Source organism: Ursus americanus, chromosome 7 (genome assembly GCF_024610735.1).
Source record: "Ursus americanus isolate L20-20 chromosome 7, mUrsAme1.1.p, whole genome shotgun sequence".
Classification (NCBI taxonomy): Eukaryota; Metazoa; Chordata; class Mammalia; order Carnivora; family Ursidae; genus Ursus; species Ursus americanus.
In genome coordinates this window covers 34,956,392-34,975,422 of record NC_142133.1, presented here as the reverse complement: position 1 = coordinate 34,975,422, position 19,031 = coordinate 34,956,392, and the positions used below count along the sequence as shown (strand labels likewise).

The 19,031-nt window shown below is 47.7% G+C and overlaps 1 protein-coding gene across 1 annotated transcript in view; it reads right to left on the bottom strand.

The window, feature by feature from the left end:
* The window catches only part of ANTXR1 (ANTXR cell adhesion molecule 1), a 213,269-nt gene that overhangs the window by 44,038 nt on the left and 150,200 nt on the right, over nucleotides 1-19,031 (bottom strand). The window contains exons 15-17 of the mRNA XM_045788146.2: nucleotides 15,834-15,929; nucleotides 15,157-15,324; nucleotides 5,341-5,421 (exon numbers count right to left, since the gene is read on the bottom strand). Of these exons, the coding sequence (XP_045644102.1) occupies nucleotides 5,341-5,421; nucleotides 15,157-15,324; nucleotides 15,834-15,929 (345 nt within the window). The remainder of the gene's footprint in view (nucleotides 1-5,340; nucleotides 5,422-15,156; nucleotides 15,325-15,833; nucleotides 15,930-19,031) is intronic.

The following is a 19,031-nucleotide window of genomic DNA, read 5'->3' as shown; positions in this document are numbered from 1 at the left end:
CAACGAGAAAACGGGGAGCCGGGATGCTAAGACGAAACCGCACGAGCATCCTGTTTGACAGCTTAGCCGAGACCACGATAGCATCCCGTCCAGCAGCCTCTGCAGAACTGACTTTTGCAAGACATCCTGAGACCAAACAGCTAACCGTAAAACATCGGTCACTATCACAAGTGGAGGCAGTTCGTCTCCACATGTCAGCCCAAAAGACCGTCGACACATGAACAATAACCCAGTAGGTAGACAGGTGCGTGATCAAAGTCCTGATTGGCACCCCTTAGCAGCCAATCCGCAGGGCGCCCCCACTCAGCTTGCTCAAGGTCGTTCTGTAAAAGAGCTTATAAAAACCCCTAAATTTGAACGCCAGAACGGCAACCCTCTGGGGTCCCCTCCGTCTCTGGGAGCTTCGTACTATCGCTCAATAAACTTTGCCTTGCTGCCCACCCCTCTTCGTCTGGTCCACCTCTTCATTCTTTGAAGCGGCATGACCAAGAACAATGGGCGCTAAGGGAATAAAAATCCTGTCACATTACCAGCAGTGTGCCCTTGCAAAGTTAATCACCTACCCTCAGCCTCAGTTTCTGCTCTGTAAATAGAGATCATCGTCGTTCCCCAAATGACTGTGAATGGGTTTGCTCTTCCATAACCACCTGTGGTCAGTACAATGCCTGATTCTCTCTTCTCTTCCAAGTCCTACACTCAATCCTGGGAAGCCAAAATTCAGTCCTGTTCTAACTGGTATCTTCAGTGTCTGGCTCCGTGATGGGTTCTCAGTGGGAGCATAGTAGATGTTTGATCAAAGAATGTTTGAGGGAAGGCAGCCAAGTTAAAGAGGGAAGAAGAAAGAGGTAATACAGGGAATGTGGAAAATGGGGAAAAGAGAGAGAGAGGCAGAGCACAGAGCCTTCTCTGAGTTGCTTACGTTACAGGAGGCTCATCTGCTTTCGAAGGATGAGCTGAGCATGCGCTCTGCCCTCTGAGATAACCTGCCCGGCTCACTCTGGCCTCGGCCACACAGTGCCCATGTGACCGGCCTTGCTCCCTTATTGGAAACAGCTGCGCAGACAGCAGCCAGGGGCTGGAGCTCCAGGAGAGGATTTCACAACCTCTGGGGCTGAGCTTCAGATAAGTTTCAAACATTGTTTATGTACATTTACGTGTGTGTTTCCTGGGTCTCTTCTGATGGTTAAGGAGGCCCAGTTTTGCAAAACAAGCTGAGTGTGCCTTAGTTTTTTGTTCTTGCTGATAGTAATGGAATGTACCGGCCTCCCGATGTCCGATCTGGGAGAAACAGAAGAGCTGAAAACAAAGAAGACATCCAATTCTAGTGGGTCCCTCCCAGAGCATGTGAAGGGGGATGGCCCGAGCAGAGGTAAAAACAACTGGGGAGGGGTTAGACTGGTCAATATATCAATTGAATTCCATCCAGAAAAAACCATATGAGGCAGAGTTAGAGTTCTTCCTTTCCATCCTTTTCCCCTAAGCAGTAACAATACGATAGTGGCCCGAGGCAACGTTAATCTTCGTGGTAGGAAAGGGTCTGGTGAAAGCCCATGAAGACAGTAATCATCCATTTATTTCCCTTATGCCTGCGAGACACGGCCATCAGGTTCTGAAGGAGTGTGGAGAGTTGCCTTCAAACTGATGGAGAAGGAAAGAGAAGATGCTATCTTGGATGAAAAATAGGGAATTGGACCAGATCACCGATTCTTAACCCTAGTTGCTGTTAGAACCACCTGGGGAGCTTCTAAAATCCCAATGCACAGACCTCATCCCAGATCAATGAAATAAAACCTTTGGGGTGGGATCCGAGGGTCAGTTTTTTGTTTTTTAAGATTTATTAATTTTACAGAGAGAGAGTGTGGGCGGGGAGAGAGACGGAGAGCGAATCTTCAGCAAACTCCCCGCTGAGCACAGAGCCTGATGCGGGGCTTGATCCCACCACCCCGAGATCATGTCTTGAGCCAAAACCAAGAGTTGGGCACTCAGTCGACTGAGTCACCCAGCCCTCCTCCCCTCTCCCCACTCCACCCCCATGTCAGTGTTTTAAAGCTCCTCAGGTGATCACAAGTTTCAACCAGGTTGAAAACCACTGGATTCCATGAACCCTGATCTCTGAAGTTCCCTTACATCCCTGCGTTTAAAATTAGGGGGTTCTTTCTAAATCAAGCTATTTTGGGGGGCTTTTTTCTGGTCTTTGCAAGTCTGAAGCCTCAGAATGTCATGCTGAGGTATGTGTTTTAGAAAAAGCATAGTACAGCTACATACTGGAGGCAGGGGGATGGTTTCAGCAAAGGGTATCACATGCTTAGTGAACTCTTTACATTTTAGGATCAGATGTGTTGCTGGTTTGCTACTTAAGTGGTTTCTTCTGGCATTTTCTCTTGCATATTGGCCCAGGGATTTCCTGGTGGATACCAAGGAACAATAGGACTGTGAGCCCACCCCAAGAAGAAAAAGGAAGCCAGGCTGGTGGTGGACTGGAAGCTCATGGCTCCTGCTGTGGTCCCATTCATGTTTTCCCTGACCTGGGGCTTGGACAGCTCTGAGTTGGTGGGCGCCAGTCCCAGGGAAGGGTGTGGCTCTGGGCTCGGGCCTCCGCAGCCCTCAAGTCTGTGGTGGAGGCAGGAGGCACTCAGTCCTTTGAGCAGGCAGCCTCAAAGGCTCTGTTGGTGGGCCCTGTCTGCATCTGCACGGCCAGGGTGGGTTAAACTGGGGAGGATGGGGCAGATAGGAACGGAGAAGGAAGAACTGCCAGGTTTCTGTGAGGTCAACATGTGTTTGAAACAATTCAGAATGTAATGGAGAATGTAATTAGGTGATTTTTGTTTTTGTTTTTGTTTTAAAGGAAAAATTCAGAACCTGTGACTCTTGTTCACAAGCACATGCCTGGATGTAGTCATTTTGAGTTTATGGAAAATGTGGTCAGCCCATAAATCAGCCCCATAAATCAGTGCTGAGGAATTCGTACAGAGTCATCACCGTGCCAGTGATGCAGATCTGTGGCGAGTCTCCTGAAGTTATGCAAAACAAAAAAGAACAAGCACGTACACAAAGCTACAACCTAGCCCCCCTCCCCGGGAACTCTTCCTGAGTTGCCACAAGGCAGCTTTGAGGTGCCCTTCCTACCTGTTCTGTTCTGTGACCTTTCTCGTGTAACTCCATGCAAACATCAAGATGTCTGGGGCCATCGTCATGATGACAAGGACACAATTCTCGGCATCTGTTTCTCCTATGTGTCTTAAAATTTTATCAGGATTTCTATAAATAAAGCCCATTTCATAGTAGGCGGGACAATAATCCATTTGGGACAGCACTGAGAATATGGTCAGATGTATCCTAACTCTCAGACCTTCTGTACTTCAGATCTGTTATTTAGTGTGATCGGAGAATGAGAATTCAAGGCGGTATCGTGTTTCTCAAAAGTGTAGAGAACATCTTCAAATGTTAATACAAACTTTCATTCAAAATTCGCAAACAGGAGATTCAGTTGAGGTGTGATTCATGAGAGGACGTTCCACCAGTTTGCATTCCATTGTTGCTGGATTTATCCCTTTGGCCTTTTCATGCCAAACAGTGTTGATGCCTGTGTCTTATCCATCACACTAACCCCTACGACTTCTCCGGTTGACTCAGCTTACGAATTTGTTTCTGCCAAACTGCCCTGTGGGGGATGGCATGGTAACAAATCTTAGTGGAGCTGTTTCTCAGGTGCTCCGAAGGAACCGGGCTTGCACACATGACCAGCATATTCCGTGACAAAAAAATAGTACTGTTGAACCTGAGTTTAGGTATCTTACTGTTTTTTCTTAATCTGTTAGATGAGTCTCATGCGTGCTAAAAAATACTTCTTAATTTCCCACGGAAAACAGATGTCTAACTCATGAGGTCAAGTACCACCCCGAGTGTACAAAGTTTACGGCCTGGGCTCATTTCTGTTAACTGTAGAGTTTGCACCTTAAAATTTGCTATCACAGTGTATTCTTATGGACTTTCACAGACAAAACACGAATTCCATATGCCACGAGAGCCAAGTCAGCTCCACATTTATATGACCTGGTTTCTGTCACATCCTACTTGCCTGCTGTCCCTGCCACAACCTGCAGGCAGACACAGCTAATTGCACAGCTAGGAAACTTTAGACCAAATCCCCTCAGCCACAAACCACCCACTGTCACCAGGTGCAAAGGAAGAGGGGCCTGCCTCATAGCTGTGCTCTTGTGTTTTACCAGTTGTCCCGTGTCAAACAGCGAGCACGGTAAACAAGCAGGTACGCCTGATACACAGTAGTTGTGATATGCTTTGAATTTCTGCATCAGCCCTTCACAGACAGTAGAAAAGCACCAAGTAAATAATCACAATTATATTTGCCATTGGTTGAGCATTACTGTGTGTTCACCACTAGACCAAATTCTTCACAAACATGACCTTCTCCAACCAGCCAAAGTGTCATCTACTTTATAAAGTTGAAGTTCAGAGAGGTTAAGTAACTTGCCTGGAGTTTTCCTGCCAAGAAAGAAGTTCTTTACCTGATTTGAAAGGAGTTCCAAGTCAGACACCTTTATTTTGCTTTTGGGTTAGTGTGTCTGACTCCTAGAGAAGTGGATGGAAGGTGTAGTTTGCTGATAGTTGAGGGAGAAATTGGTCCCAAGCTTCGTTTTATAAAATATAGGGACAAGAGACAAGCTCTTACAAGAAGACAGAGCAACAGTGTGATTTCAGGAGAACTGGGGTTGTTTCTAGCATCGTTACTGTGTGAACAGAACAAATTACTCAGCTTCTCTTGTCCTCTATTTTCTCATTGACAGAATGAAGATGGGCCAGATGGCTGGCTCCTCCTTTCTGCCTCCTCTTAGTTGGAGACACTCCAAGCTTGGCCCTGACAGTTTTGGTCCCTGACTGTCAGAAGACCCTCCTGAGGTCTTGGACCAGTTGGGCCCAATACCTGCTGGAAGATGGTGGGAGTTTTCTGTGGCCCTCATTTCCTTGCCCCATCTTGTGGCTGGCATCTTGTTGGTTACCACTGGCCACTGCTCTGGGGAGCCGCAGGCCTCTCTCCTGGCACAGCCTAGGCACAAGCCAGCCCTGTCTCTTTCACTCACAGTACCTATCAATTAAGAAGCTCTAGTCCTAGGAAGTTTAACTCGACTTATTTAGGTCAAAATCCTTTCCAGAAAAAACAAGTCAACACTCAAAGTCTTATAGAAACCAGAATTTTGAGAATTAGTATCTGATTTTCACAACATAAAATAACAGCTGGATATATCTGGAGTTATTCTAGTTCAGCGAAGTCAGAGGGAGAGAGAAAAACAATGTGTGTGTGACACCACTAATGAATCCTACCGTGTCTCCCGGCTGTGGACGCATCACAGACACACGATCATATCCTTTCCTTAGTAGGACCCACAAGGCATCCAGTTTTCCCTGAAAAAGACAAAAACAAAAACAAATGCACTAAGATTACAAATGAAACCAGAGCAGTTGCCAGCACAGACATGTAGAACTTTCCATACTTCTTCAGTCATGTGAACAACACACCACCGGCAATGTGGTTGTAACAGGCTAACGGGCTCTCCGGGCCCTAAGTTCAGGGGCCTGCAGGAACGTAGAAGGAGAAGAGACCCTGATTTGCATGCAGGGTACAGCTGGGACTTGGGGGCAGCCCCAAATCTGCAAACACAGAGAAGCTCATTCAGGCTCTCAGATTTTGCTTTTACCACATTTCTGGGCATATCCTCACACCACAAGTCTATCTTTTCAACTTTCACTAAAGTTTTTTCTTCCCACTTAATGCCCAGAGTTCATGAATGAAGCAATGATGACAAATCCAGGAAAATTACTAAACAGAAATGTCAATGGAGCAAGACCAATGAAAGGCCCTGGGATGCAGATCCCTCGTTGTCCCCTAGGCTCACTCAGCACCTGTGACTTGTTCAGGAATCCCAGGCTCAAGGGACAGATGACCAAACATCCCAGATTGCCCCAAATCACAACCCCTTTGGAGTTGTAGGCAATGGGTTGACTCTGAGAGGAGTGCGTCTGTGAGTGCTGAAGTCTTCAGTGTGTGATGAAGGGAGTCTAGTGCCTCTAGCCATTCTCCTTCCCTAGCCATGCTGAATGAGGTTGATTTCCCCTGCTGCAAATACAGGAGGAAACAATGACATTTATTTAGCTTTGCTCTATTAACCCTTAATACGTTAACTCCCAGGGCAAAAAGGACTTTGCACATGTGATTAAGTTAAGGATCTTGAGATGGGGAGATTATCCTGGATTATGCAGGTGGACCCAAGTATAACCGTGTGGATCCTTCATAGAGCAGGAAGGTCAGAATCAGAGAAGTTGTGCCAACAGACGGAGAGTCAGAGTGATACCTGTGAGAAAGGTTCAACAAACGGGTGCTTTGGAGTGGGAAGGGGGCCAGAAACCAATGAATGTGGGCAGCCTCTAGACTCTAGAAAAGACAAGGAAATGGATTCTCTCCTAGAGCCTCCAAAAGAGATGTAGCCCTGGTCTCACCTTGATTTTAGCCCAGTGAGACCTATCTTGGGCTTCTGACCTCCAGAACTGTAAAATAATCCATTGGTGTTGTTTTAAGTCACTAAGTTACTGGTAGCTTGTTACAGCAGCAAGGGCCCTTATTAATCCCTGACATAGTCTATGTTTATTTGCCTGTCGTCTGTCTCTGCCAACCGGAGTGTCAACTCCAGGAAAGCAGCGGTGTCACTGGGTTTGCTAACTCCTAGGGGAGCATCTGGTGCTCAGTAAATACTAGTTGGATGCATGAATGAATTCAGTGCTTCTAATTGCTGGGCTGGGTGCTTTCAAAAGGGTCTTCTGCCAAAGTCCAAAAAGATTATGGAGAGGAAGCGGAAGGTCAGACTGACAACTAATGCCTAGACACACAGCTTGTAAGTTGGAGAGGTGCGATTGGACCCCACGGCTGTGTAATTCCGAAGCTCATGTACTCTCTATTATACCAACTGTAGATTCTTCCTCGTGCACATCTTCTGGCTGGAGTACTTCAACTTAGATCCTTTAGAGTAGGGTTTCTAAACTCTGGGTTGCAACTCTTCAAGTCCTCAGGAAACAATTCTGTGTATTAGGACTGGAAAGTTTAAGAAATAAAATAGAAGAGGGAAGAAAATACTCGAGTCACTTGCACATGGTGATGGTCACTATGACTTTGTGACAAATTCGCATCAGTTTAATGTGTCTGGGCGTGGGTACCGGTGGGTGTTTGTGTGCGCGCACACAGTGTGGGCCACACTGTACTTCCTACCGGGGTCTCAGCGAGGCATGTTTGAAGGCCATCAGCTGGTCTCTACAGGATGGTGCCGAAAGGCTGGGGAAGTCCGGAGCCCTTCAAGTTGCTTGACACAAAGCTTTTATAGCGGAAGCATCAATTCAAGAATATCACCCTGAAGACTTCATGTGTTGACATTGTTTTCCTGTGGGTTATAATCAAATACAAAAAAGCCTGCTCTTGAACCTCTATCAACTCTTGCTCAAGTTCTTGTGGGTTAAACTTCATCTTGCTAAGTGTCATGTTTCTCATCTCTTTTGGCAAAGTGTTTACGAAAGCCTCTAAAAATATTTTGAAATGATGTTAGAAAGCTGGATGGGACTGCTGCTGTGTTCAGCATGGTTTTTGTATTAAACCATTTCAATCATCAGTTACATGTTTTCCTTTAAGGTTCCTTGGGATAAGCATTTATATTTCAGGATAAAACCAGGTGGGTTTCCTGGACGAATGCCTCTTTTCTTTCCCTATTTTGGGGGACGCCCAGTATTTGTCCTTGCAAATCAGCCCACCCACAGCGTTCCGTGTACTAATCACTCAACTGCTTCACACACGAGGAACAATAAGATGGGGCTGGAAGAATATTTGCCGAAATTTAAAGCTAAAGCTACACGCAGAGCATAAGAGCAGAGACCACGCAGATGTGTCACACCACGAGAATCGGTAGTAAGTCAGGCCTTCTGGTGGCAGTGGGCCCTAGTGTGATGCTTAGCACAAAGCACGATTCAGACAGCCTGAGTTTGTATTCTGGGTCTGCCCCTCCCAGGTCTACGGTACTGGGCAAGCTGGTTCGTTTCCCTAAGCCTCGCCTTTCTCATCTTTAAAATGGACCACAATGGTACCGTCTACCCTATAGACTTGTTATAAGGCCTGCAATTAGATATTGGACTTAGATACTCGTCTCATAGAAAGTGTCCATTAAGGGGTGCCTGGGTGGCACAGCGGTTAAGCGTCTGCCTTCGGCTCGGGGCGTGGTCCCGGTGTTGTGGGATCGAGCCCCACATCAGGCTCCTCTGCTATGAGCCTGCTTCTTCCTCTCCCACTCCCCCTGCTTGTGTTCCCTCTCTCGCTGGCTGTCTCTATCTCTGTCAAATAAATAAATAAAATCTTTAAAAAAAAAAAAAAAGAAAGTGTCCATTAAATATTATGTATGGTCATGGGCAAGTCATTAAAATGATCATCTGGAAGGCTCTGTAGAAAGACGGAAAAGAACGTAATGCAGAGTGTAAGAATCCAATAGTGTGAACGTCACCGGTCCTCCATTCTGTGCTCCTTCAACCCCCTCTCCACTTCCCCCAGGCCACACTTCTCATCGCCCTCCAGCCCGCTGTGGTCTGGCCTGTCTGGCAGTGTTTGGTGGCCACAACACTCCACCAGAGCTGCACCCACTCAGGCCACCCACGGATCCCAAGTGCCAAATGTCTTGGCCACTGCTGGGCCTCCTTTTGCTCGATTCTGAGACCTCATGCACTGGGCCTCTCCCTTCTGCACACTCTCCCTTGGCCTCAGTGCCTCCAGCCTCTGCCTCCTCCTTCCTACCTCTCGGCTTAGTCCTTTTCAGCCTCCACCTGGTGCTCCCCTCCTCCAGCCTCTCCCTCAGGCTGAGTGGTCCACTCGGGGGCTCTCACCATCTCTCTGCTGATGGCTTACAAATTCTACCTTCAGCTCAGACCTCTCTTGAACTCCAGATCCAATAACCTACCAAATCTTAGTTGTCACGCAGATACAGCACAGGTAGTGAAAACTGAAAGATCTTTCCCCAACCTGCTCCCCCTTTCGTACGCCCTGTTTGGTTCCTGGCACCTCTGACATTTCCCCGGCCAAGCCAGACACCAGAGAATCATTGTCACGTCCTCTCCCTCGGCCAGCTCCTCATATTCAACTTCAACCGTGTCTCATGGCCATTCTCTCTGTCACAGCTCTCCTCCCACTGCTTCCTGTCCACCCTGGCCCACTGTCTCCATGGCTCCTGCCTTGGCCCCGGCCCTCATCGCCTGTCACTCATCCTGTGAACAGTTTCCTGATTGGTCTTTTACCTTCAGGCTCCCAGTCCTCTCTCCTGTTTGATTAATAACGGATTTCATTGCTAGCTTGAATGGATGCTTTGCTATTAATAAAATAAACCAAGAAACATCTTACTAGCAGTATGAATTTAGGCAAGTTATCTAACCACTCTGTGCCTTAGTTTTTCCCTCTGTAAATGGGAGTAGTAGGAATTTCTACTTCTGAGGGTTGATGTGAGAAATAAAGGAGCGAGTGCATGGAAAGCGTTTGGAATTGGGCCCAACTTACAGTATATGTCTCACCCAGGGGAGGGCTTCATCCGGGTGAGCTGCTGTCCTTAGGCTCCTCTGGCCAAGGTGAGACTAGTTAGTTAGTCCTAGTAGTACTTGCAGGTTCTGAGTCCCACCTCTGGGACACAGGAAACAATCTGTGTAACTGACACTTCCAACACCTGTTCTGCTCCTACAGCAGGTAGCTTCTTATGCAAGAGCTGGAGTAAGTTTTAGAATAAGTGTGTTTATAACCAAGAAGAGGATAAAAAATTACTCTCTGAGGTCAAGGAGAAGTGTGTAACAAAGGCTGTTGGAGCCTTTATTTTTCTGAACGTGGGTAGCAGCCTGTCATTTCAAGATAGCAGCTGATGAGGTTATTGATAATATCCCTTTGGGGCATGAAAGGCCTCAGGGGATTTTCGCCACCAGCCCTTGGGCTTTACCCGAAGTCTGGGGAGGGAGGGACCTTTGAGTTGACTCCACTGTTTATCTCGGATTTGAGTGTCCATCATACACAGGCCTGTCCGTAGGGCGCATTTCAAGGCACTGATCCCTCCCCGAGAGAAACGCCCAACGGCTGCTGGGAAGCTGAAACAGAGATTTTCCCATTACCCTCAGGACCCCCTGTCAGAATATATGAGCTGACATTTAAGTATAGCTTTCTTTCATAGGAAGTTGACACATTTTGACTATCAAATGAGAAATTTACCAATTCCACGCTCCCAAACTAGACTCAGGCTCAGACAGACTTTGAGTCCACAAAGGCAGGCAAGCAGAGATCTATGTCAACTCTAGTTTTTGTTCCTTCCTAAACAACAAGACAGGGCCAGGAATGTTTATGCGGCCACCACTCTAAGCATCCTGGTGCCTGGGGTTTGTGGCTGAGCTTCCTTTTCTCTCCTTTTCTAAATTTTGGCCAGGCAACAGCTGTGTCTTCTCTTCTGGTTTGTCTGCCTTGGCTGCTTGGAAGTTAGTCAGAGGTTGAGAATTTTGAAGGGAGCTCAACGATAGGGCTGTTACAGACTAACACGGGAATTTTTACACCTTCAAATACATGGTAAATATTGTGACCCTTGCTTCTCTTCAAAAGAAATAGATGAATGAATAACGTTGGAAACACGCTGTCTCTCTCTCTCACACACACACACACGTGCACACACTCACACGGGGTACTCTTTGCTTTGCTCTTTTTGAGTTTCGGTCTTTGTTTAAAAAAAAGTTTGGAGCTATTATAAAAAGTAGCCAGAGAGGAACAAGAAAAAGTCTGCTCAACATCAGCGGCCCATCTGACAACACTTCAGGCTTTGGCGTGTTTACTGGGCTACATACAGCTCCGTCCAGTACAGTTTCACGACTCAATGCGGCTTGATTACAAGGTCAAGGTGCTTTAAGCCAGGGATGAAGGCTGGCCTGGTACAAAATGAGCAGAACAGAAGACCACCCCCTCCCAGGCCCTGAGAGTAGTACGGGCTGACTCTGCTCCTTCACGGCCTGGCTGTCTTGCAAAGAACAGCCGGTCTGCCTGGCCATCCGGGGTCTGGCTTGTGTCCTTCAGCTGTCGTTTCTGTCATTTCCAGTCATGTGGAGGAGCTACTAGAGAGGGAGAAAATGGTTTCTCTAGAGGCCGCAAGCCTTCCAGCAAACCTGAAAACAGTCCTGCTTTTAATCTGTCTGGAGGCCATCTATCTGGGCATTACTTAACTTGTCTGAAATGGTCAGTCCCAATTTAATGAGAAGCATGGGGTGCTGTCAATCCAGGGGGTGAAAACTGAGCAAAGGCAAATTAAGGCCAAATATTGGAAAATTTCCTGGTCATGAGCTTGGAATGAGGAAAGGGTGAAGTATGGCTGCTGTGGTCAGTGCCTTAAATTAGACTGGGGAATGGCGGGGAGAAACCCATTGTGGACTTCTTCTCTTGATGAGTCCCCACTGGGTTTGCTTAGCAAATGCACTCACCTGCTTCTCTGCTCCTCATATCTGTTTCATAAAATGCATGAAAAAAGTGAGTTAAATGCAATACATTTAAATAGGTATATGATTCTGACCACTTTCACTGGGGAAACTAAGGGTCTTCCCAGTGTCTCCTAAAAGTTTCGCACTAGGTGGGAGTATTGTCCCTATTATAGTGGGGGCAGAGAGTAGGGTGGTCATTCTCCTTGAGCTGCCTGCGCCCATCCACTCTCTCCCTTTCTCTGCCTTCCTAGCTCTATGCCCTAGAAGCCTGCCCTCTACAGATAACACCATCGGGTTTCCCTTTGGTTTGGTCGGTCGGTGGTACCACAGGAGATGAGGGCAGGATGAGGGAGAGGTGGGGGCGCTCAGTCCTTTGGTTCCCTCCCTGACCCCCTGCCTTCTTCAGTGGCTGTGTTCTTATAGGGTAGGGATCTGCAAACGTTTTCTGTAAAGGGCCACAGAGTAAATATTTTAGGCTTTGTAGCTCAAGAGACAAACTCTAGGATATTATAGAGACACTTACATAACCACTTAAAAATAAGGAAAACCACTCTTTGTTTGTGGGCCATATAAAAACAGGGGGTAGGGCAGATTTAGGTTGCTGATTCCCTCTCCATGGCCACAGCTCCCAATGGGTGGCCTCCTCTCCTGGCCACTGGCTCCAATGATGCCATCTCCTCTCCTTGTCCTTTAGGCCCAGGGGTGCAAGAGCTCCCACTGTTGCTAGTCCCTGTACGCATGGTGATCTCTGTGAATTCCTTTAACCCCGCCCTCACCAAAAGTTCAACCCTCTTGAGTGTGCTTCTGTTCCCTGCCAAGACCGGGACAAATCCAGACAGAGGGCTCAGGGAAGCAGAGTTTATGGTACTACATGAGGCTAAATGTTTTTCCAAGGCCCAGTGATGTCCACAGGCACCGTGGCGAAGATGGGGCTCATCGCGGAGCATGAGACTTGTTCAACAGTATGAACTCGGAAGTTGTAGCAAGTCTGCCCTTCTTCTGGAGAGATAGACAATTTTACTTTTGAATTCCTTTCTGGGCTTCTATTCTGAAACCTCCTTGTTTCTACCCTTCCGTCAACCACCCAGCCCATAAACACATATGATGACCTCTTTTTCTCTCCTCTCCTCAAAGAGATGGCAAGAAGAATGCCACCTTCTTCAGACTGAAGGTGCCAGCGTGATCTGTGTGCATCACAGGAGACAGTCTAACCGGCAGCGCGCTCTGGGGTGGTTTCCTACTTCATCCTTCATGTCAGCTCTTTAACAAGAGACGCTGGAGTCCCTGGCTGGGCCAGGCACAGTGCTGTCTACCACAGGCTAAAGATGAGGTAGGCGTCCCTGGTGCCTCCAGGGGTCCAATCTGGTGGGGAGAAGACTCAAGCATGGGCAGTCACACCAGCGGGCTTTTGTATAGAATGAGCTGAGCAGGCGTTGGCTTGAGCTGCCCCACCAGCAGGATGGCAGTCACCTTTCCCAGGTCAGAGGAGGGCAGTCCTGCTGAGGGCCTTGGCCCGTCCACCAGCATCACAAGTCTTTTCCACCTGGATGTTTGGGGTTTCCTGGACATTCAGATTCTCAACCACTTCACACGAATCCAGCAGTTGGGTCTGTGGTAAAAAGGGGCTGCGAGCTCTAACGTGGGCCTGCTTGCTGGGACTTCTGGCAAATCTCTGAGGTGTGATCATGGTCAAGTGCCAAGATTCCTGCCTTCAGGGAGCCTCCTAGGGAAGCCTGGCTGGAGCCTTCAGGACAATTTCTTAACTGGGCTTGTTCAATCCCAGATTGCTGGGCCCCACCCCCAAAGTCATGGAGTTAGTAGATCTGGGTTGGGCCTGAGAATGCGCATTTCCAGTAAGTTCCTGGGGGATGCCGCTGCTGCTGGTCCAGAGACCACACTATGCGAACCAGCAGTTGAACACAGTGACTAAGGAGGAGGCCCAAGAGCAGGGGTTTGGAAGGAAGAGTAATTGGGGGCAACAGAAGGGTATGGATTAGGGAGTCTGGATGTTAAATAGGGGGCACAGGGGGAGGGGGAAGGAGTTTCACTGGATAAGAAAAAGTGAGCAAGTGACGATGGCCCATGTGCCTTTGAAAACTTTTTGCGTGATGCTAAGTCACGAGGCCTGGGAATCTGTATTTTTAAAGGTCTCAGGGTAACTCTGATACTCACCCAGGTTTGAGAACCTCTGTATGCTTAGTATCGGGCAGTACCCAGCACGACAAATGCTTGTTGAATTGACACTAATTCCAAGTGCGTGTTGGGAATGTTTTTAGATTTCTAAATCTAGTCGTTCTCTATCCCTATTTGTTTCCTAAAACTCAGTCCTAAACCACTGGTTAGCAGAGGAGTAACATGCTCTCAAGCAGAAACTGGAATCTTCAAACAGAACTAACGTTCTTTCCAAATCCAAGATTACAGAACTGAAAACCTGGCTACAACCAAGTATGTCATGTTAGTCACAAGGTACAGATTCCTAAAAACGACATAATAGAAAATTCCCTTTCTTGTTCATCTGAGAGACTCTGCTTGGCTCCTTCCTGTCTGCACACGCATGCACGCCATTGCATGGTCTGCATGAGAAAATAATTAGAAGCAAACAGCTGTTAGGCAAGCAAGCTATGTTTCGCCCACATCTTTCCAGAGTTCAAGCCATTGCCCTGAGGCGGGGGGCGGGGGGGACTTATCTTAAAAAAGAATCTCCTTGCTTTAAACACAGCAAACCAAAATGAAAATACAGTTAGTGGGAGCATGAGCTAGCTTGGCTGAGATGAAACGTCTACCAATGACATTTCACTGCATTGTTTAAAATGATTATTTCTTTTGATTTCATAGGACAAGGGCTGCTCTAAGATTAGCAAATAACTTAACAAGTGGTGAATATTACTTTCACTCTCATTGGAAGAAGGGTAAAGGCCGTGTGGGTGCATGTGTGCCCGTGCATGACGAGAGCTGGCTCTCACACGGGGTCTTTCACTTGTGGCCTTGGAATTGGTCTAGTTTCTGTGTGCACTATAGATGTAGAGGAAGAACAAGAGGAAGAGAAAAGAAGCCTTCAGGAAGGATTAACTACCTTCTACGGCTTACACTTCCTAAGAAGCCAAAGAGGTTTACTTTCTGGAGCTGTGGAGGGGAAGAGGGATAGTGGAGAAAAAAAGGGGTTTTGCTCACAGCCAGGAAGAGTGAGTCCTAGCTCCATGGCCAACACCTGAAAGGCTGGCAGGAGGCTTGGATAAAGGGGGATGGGCTTGTGCTATGGCAAGAGGAAGACAGATAAGGCATCAAGGGCAATGCTGCCATTTTGGTTAGTGGAACTGCCTACCACTGAAGTGAGCTATTACAGAAATGTACGGTGATCTTCTAGGGTTCCTACCCGTCTCCTGACTCCTAGTCCACTTGCATTCCACCTGTTTGCCAAGGTGATTTTTAAAAGCCTAGTCTCAACCTTGATATTGTCAAAACAGAGCAAGTAAATACCTATACTTTTAAGTCCATGATTTTAGAAATGTGTTCCTTTGTGATAATCTGGAATTTGGTTGGATATTTGATCATGTCAAGAGTCTGATCTTCCTATGTAAGTGTCTTGTCAAGAGTGATGATAGATTTCTGAGTAGAGAGAGAGAGACACACCTTGATTGGGGAGTACCACTTCCGGGGGGAAGAGGGCCGCCGCATGTTGTTGTTGAGATTCCGAGGCTCGGGGAATTCGTATTCCTGCTCCGGCATCTTGACTCTGGCATTCTTTGCCTTTTCCAACTTAGCACCTTCTTCTGTGGAACCCTTTTCTCCCCAACGAACCTAAAATAAATAACATATGATAAAGCAAAATGACAAAATAAAGTCCCTGGAGAATGGGCGTCGTACATACACGAGTGATGTGTAGTGTGAATGCTACCCACCCCTCAATTCCTTTGGGTTTTGAGGGCCAGGGAAGAGGAGGGTGTGGAAAAAGGGAAAGAGGAAGCGTTGAAGGGGCAGAGAGAGCAAGCTGAGCAGATGGATGTTTAGGGGAGGAACTGTCCAGGCTGTGGGAACAGCATGTGCAAAGGCCCTGCAGTCCCAGATAAAAACTTCGGATTTTATTCCTGTGAGAGAGGAAACCACCAAGGGGCTTGAGCAGATGAGCAAACTACTCTGACTCAATGGTGGGCGAGGTAGGGGGGTGCACCGTCAAAGGGGTATACCTGCCACCTCTCCATCTGATGCCTTATGTAATCCCCATCCCCATCAGACCTCAAGTATGAGTTTTCACCAGTTTTATCTGGTGGCTGGCACACTGATGTGAGTACGTGAAGCTGTGTTCTTACCTCCATCCTTTTAATGCCTCCAACGCCCCGCCCACCATAGTAAGAGGCATCTACGGTAGGCCACTTTTTCTTGGGCAGACCGTCATCATCTTCTTCCTGCAGAAAGAGTGTCATACGTGAAGGAAGCGAAGCACAACTGGTCTATGTACACGTCCACTTTGGCAAAGTGATGGGAGTCAACTGCCTGGGTTACCCCTGGGGCCTTCCTTGGGGCAAGTCATCTTACCCATCTGAGCTTATCTTCTTATCTGTAAAGTGGGGGTAAAAGCAGAACGACCTGGTTGGGTGCTGGCACAATCCTGGGACCCGTTCCCTTGTGCATCTCTACCCCTTCATAGGGTATTTCATCTAATTCCATCCGTGTGCTGACGACTTGCGTGTTTATCTCTTCATCCCCGACTCCTCTGAACCCAAACGTTGACTTGACATTGATGTCTCCTCTCAAGGGACTACTAACCATCTCAAGAATACCACATCCAAGAGGAGTCTCCCCACATCCTCACCTTAAACTGCTCCTCCTCCAGTTTCCCCACTGTCTGGAGCCCCTCTTGAATCTTCTCTCTCCCCCACCGTCCCTCCCCCGATTCATCTCAGTTTGCCAGCAAATTCTGTTGACCTTACTTCTAAAAGACCCCAAATCTGTGACTTCTTCACCCCCACCTCCAACCCCACCCCACCCCACCCCACTGGTCCCAAGTCCCCTACACTTTCTCCAAGATACTATAGTAGCCACCTAGCCGGCCTCCCTGCCGAACTGCTCGGCTACAGTCTGTTCTCCACCGGGCAGCAGAGAATCTCGACCCCAGCTCTGCTCTGCAAGCTCTGGCCTTAGCTCACCTCTCCAGCCTTCTTCCTTACCACGCTCTGCCTCCCTGCGCTCCAGCCTGCTTGCCCTCTCTCTGTCCCTCAGACACTGAGCACATTCCTGTCTCGAGGCCTGCGCACAAGCTGTCCCCCTGCCCAGGAATGCTTCCCCCCTGCTCTTCTCCTGGCTGGCTCCTTCCTATCACTCCTCGAGAGGCCTTCTCTGGACATCCTTCTACAGTAGGCCCAGTCTCTTCATCCCATCAATCTGTTTCAGTTTCCATAATGGATCCTAACATGGCTTGATATGTATTTACTGTTGGTCTCTCCAGGCTGGAATGTAAGGGTTCCATGGAAGCTTCTGTTTATTTGTCATGTTTACCATTGCATTTTTAGCTTTTTGAGTGGCACCTAGCATGTGGGAGGTACCTAAGAATTATCTGTTGAATTTACAAACAAATGAGATGAAATGATTCAAATAAAGCAGTTAACTCAGTGCCTGCAGCTTCGCTCAGTGACCGAAGTTAGCGCTTACTGTATTCTTTAAGATGAAGGGAGAAAACAAGAGGAACTTGTAACTTTATGGATGGAAAAGGGAAGGATAATTAGCAAAACTGCTCCTTATCTTGGCACCAAAATTATTCCTGTTGAGGGGAGAAAAATATCACCATCTACAGTCACAGAGGGACTATAGGGTGGTGGAGTGATTTCCCTCCTGGGTAAAAAAATGGAAGCTGAAAAAGGAGTCTCTGCAAAGCAGAAGAATACGCCCAAGAGGCTGCAATTGCCCAGAACAAGCCTGCTTCCCACAGCCTGTGTTGGTGGTACCAGGGAGTCAAGGACTCGGAGTGGAGTCCTAGGTGGGGATAGTTCTATCAGTGTGCGGAAAGGGGCATCCCATGCAGGAGGCAAGGAACCGACAAGGACAAGTCGTCAGCAGGACAGAGATCCAGAGATGATGCAGCAAAGTGATAACACATTAATGCATTAAGACTCTCTGGGTGACTTGCTGCGCTTGGGACGGGCAGGCATCTTTTTAAAAAATTTAAAACATTTTATAGACCTTAAAGGACATGATCACAGCAGACGGGGGGATTTGCAACATCTTGGCAGCTGATACTTGGGTTGGTCTCTGTCTTTTTAAAACAGATCTGTCCTTCTTCACCAGGGGACTGTGAGCCCTGAGCACAGAGTGGATTCTGTTGCCCTTGTATTCTAGGTCTTGTACGGAGCCTGGTACACAGGAGGTGGTCGATAAACAGGTACCGAGTTTGCAATAACCACAGCTGAATTACGAAGCCTTTACATGCATGTGTCAGACACTCTTCCAAGTGCTCTACGTGCATTAACCTTTTAACCTCACGGCGGGCAGCCCGGTAGGGATGCTATTACGTCCACGTTAGGGAGGAGGAATAGAGCGGGTTTGCGGACTCAGGTCGCCCTGCTCATGGGTGGCAGAACTGCATTTGAGCCCAGGGAACCTTACTCTCGTTTGTTTCTCAGTGTCAACAAAGTTCTGGGTTTTGTCCTTCAGGTTTTGCTTTTCCAGGCATTTGCTGCTATCAAATAAATGCTACTTTTCTCCTTCCCCCCTTGTCCCTGCTCATTTTGACGCTTTATGACTGTAAGACATGATAAAATGATAAAACCAAAGAGCCCCAATATCAGTTCACAGTATTTTACCCTGTGAGAGAATTTCAGAAGGCTTAGGATGTTAAACCAAAAGCCTTCGGTATCTTACACATACGGTTAAACTATCCCTAGAGGTGGGTGTCTGTGTGTCATATATGAAATATGGCTTCACGGCTGGTCTCATGCAGTTTTCCAAAGGAGAGAAATGAAATAATATCACCCAAAAATGAACATAGCAGCACCAAGAACATAAGAAACTCCAGGACTAAAGCCGATTTATTCAACAGGGAACTGAAATGGTCTTAGGAGTCTCCTGATTTTTTTTTTTTTTTTTTTAAAGAACAGGAGTACGAACACTGGAGACCATTTACTGGAGCCTTTTCATTGTACAGTCAGATCTGGAGAAATGAACGGAGAAATGAACAGAGTCGAGGCTCTGGTCCTGTTCCCTGATGCCTTGTCCAGGGACCTTCCCCCTGTCTGCAGCCGGAGCTGCCCTTCCTCACGTCGTCCCTCCCGCCACGGACTAGCTGCGGGCTCTGGTCTCCGCTCTGTCGAGCATGTGAGCATGTGCAGCAGGGGCCGGCCTTCCCACAACAGGAAATGCCAGGGCTTCGCTCTGCTCCACCAAGCCTGCCGTGTAATCCCCTGACCCGAGCTTGCCTGCCAAACTCAAACAACAGCAAAGACAACACAAAGGCCCAGGGTTTGACCGGCGGGAGTCAGAATTTCCCTGCAGTTACCATGGCTCTGTTTACACAT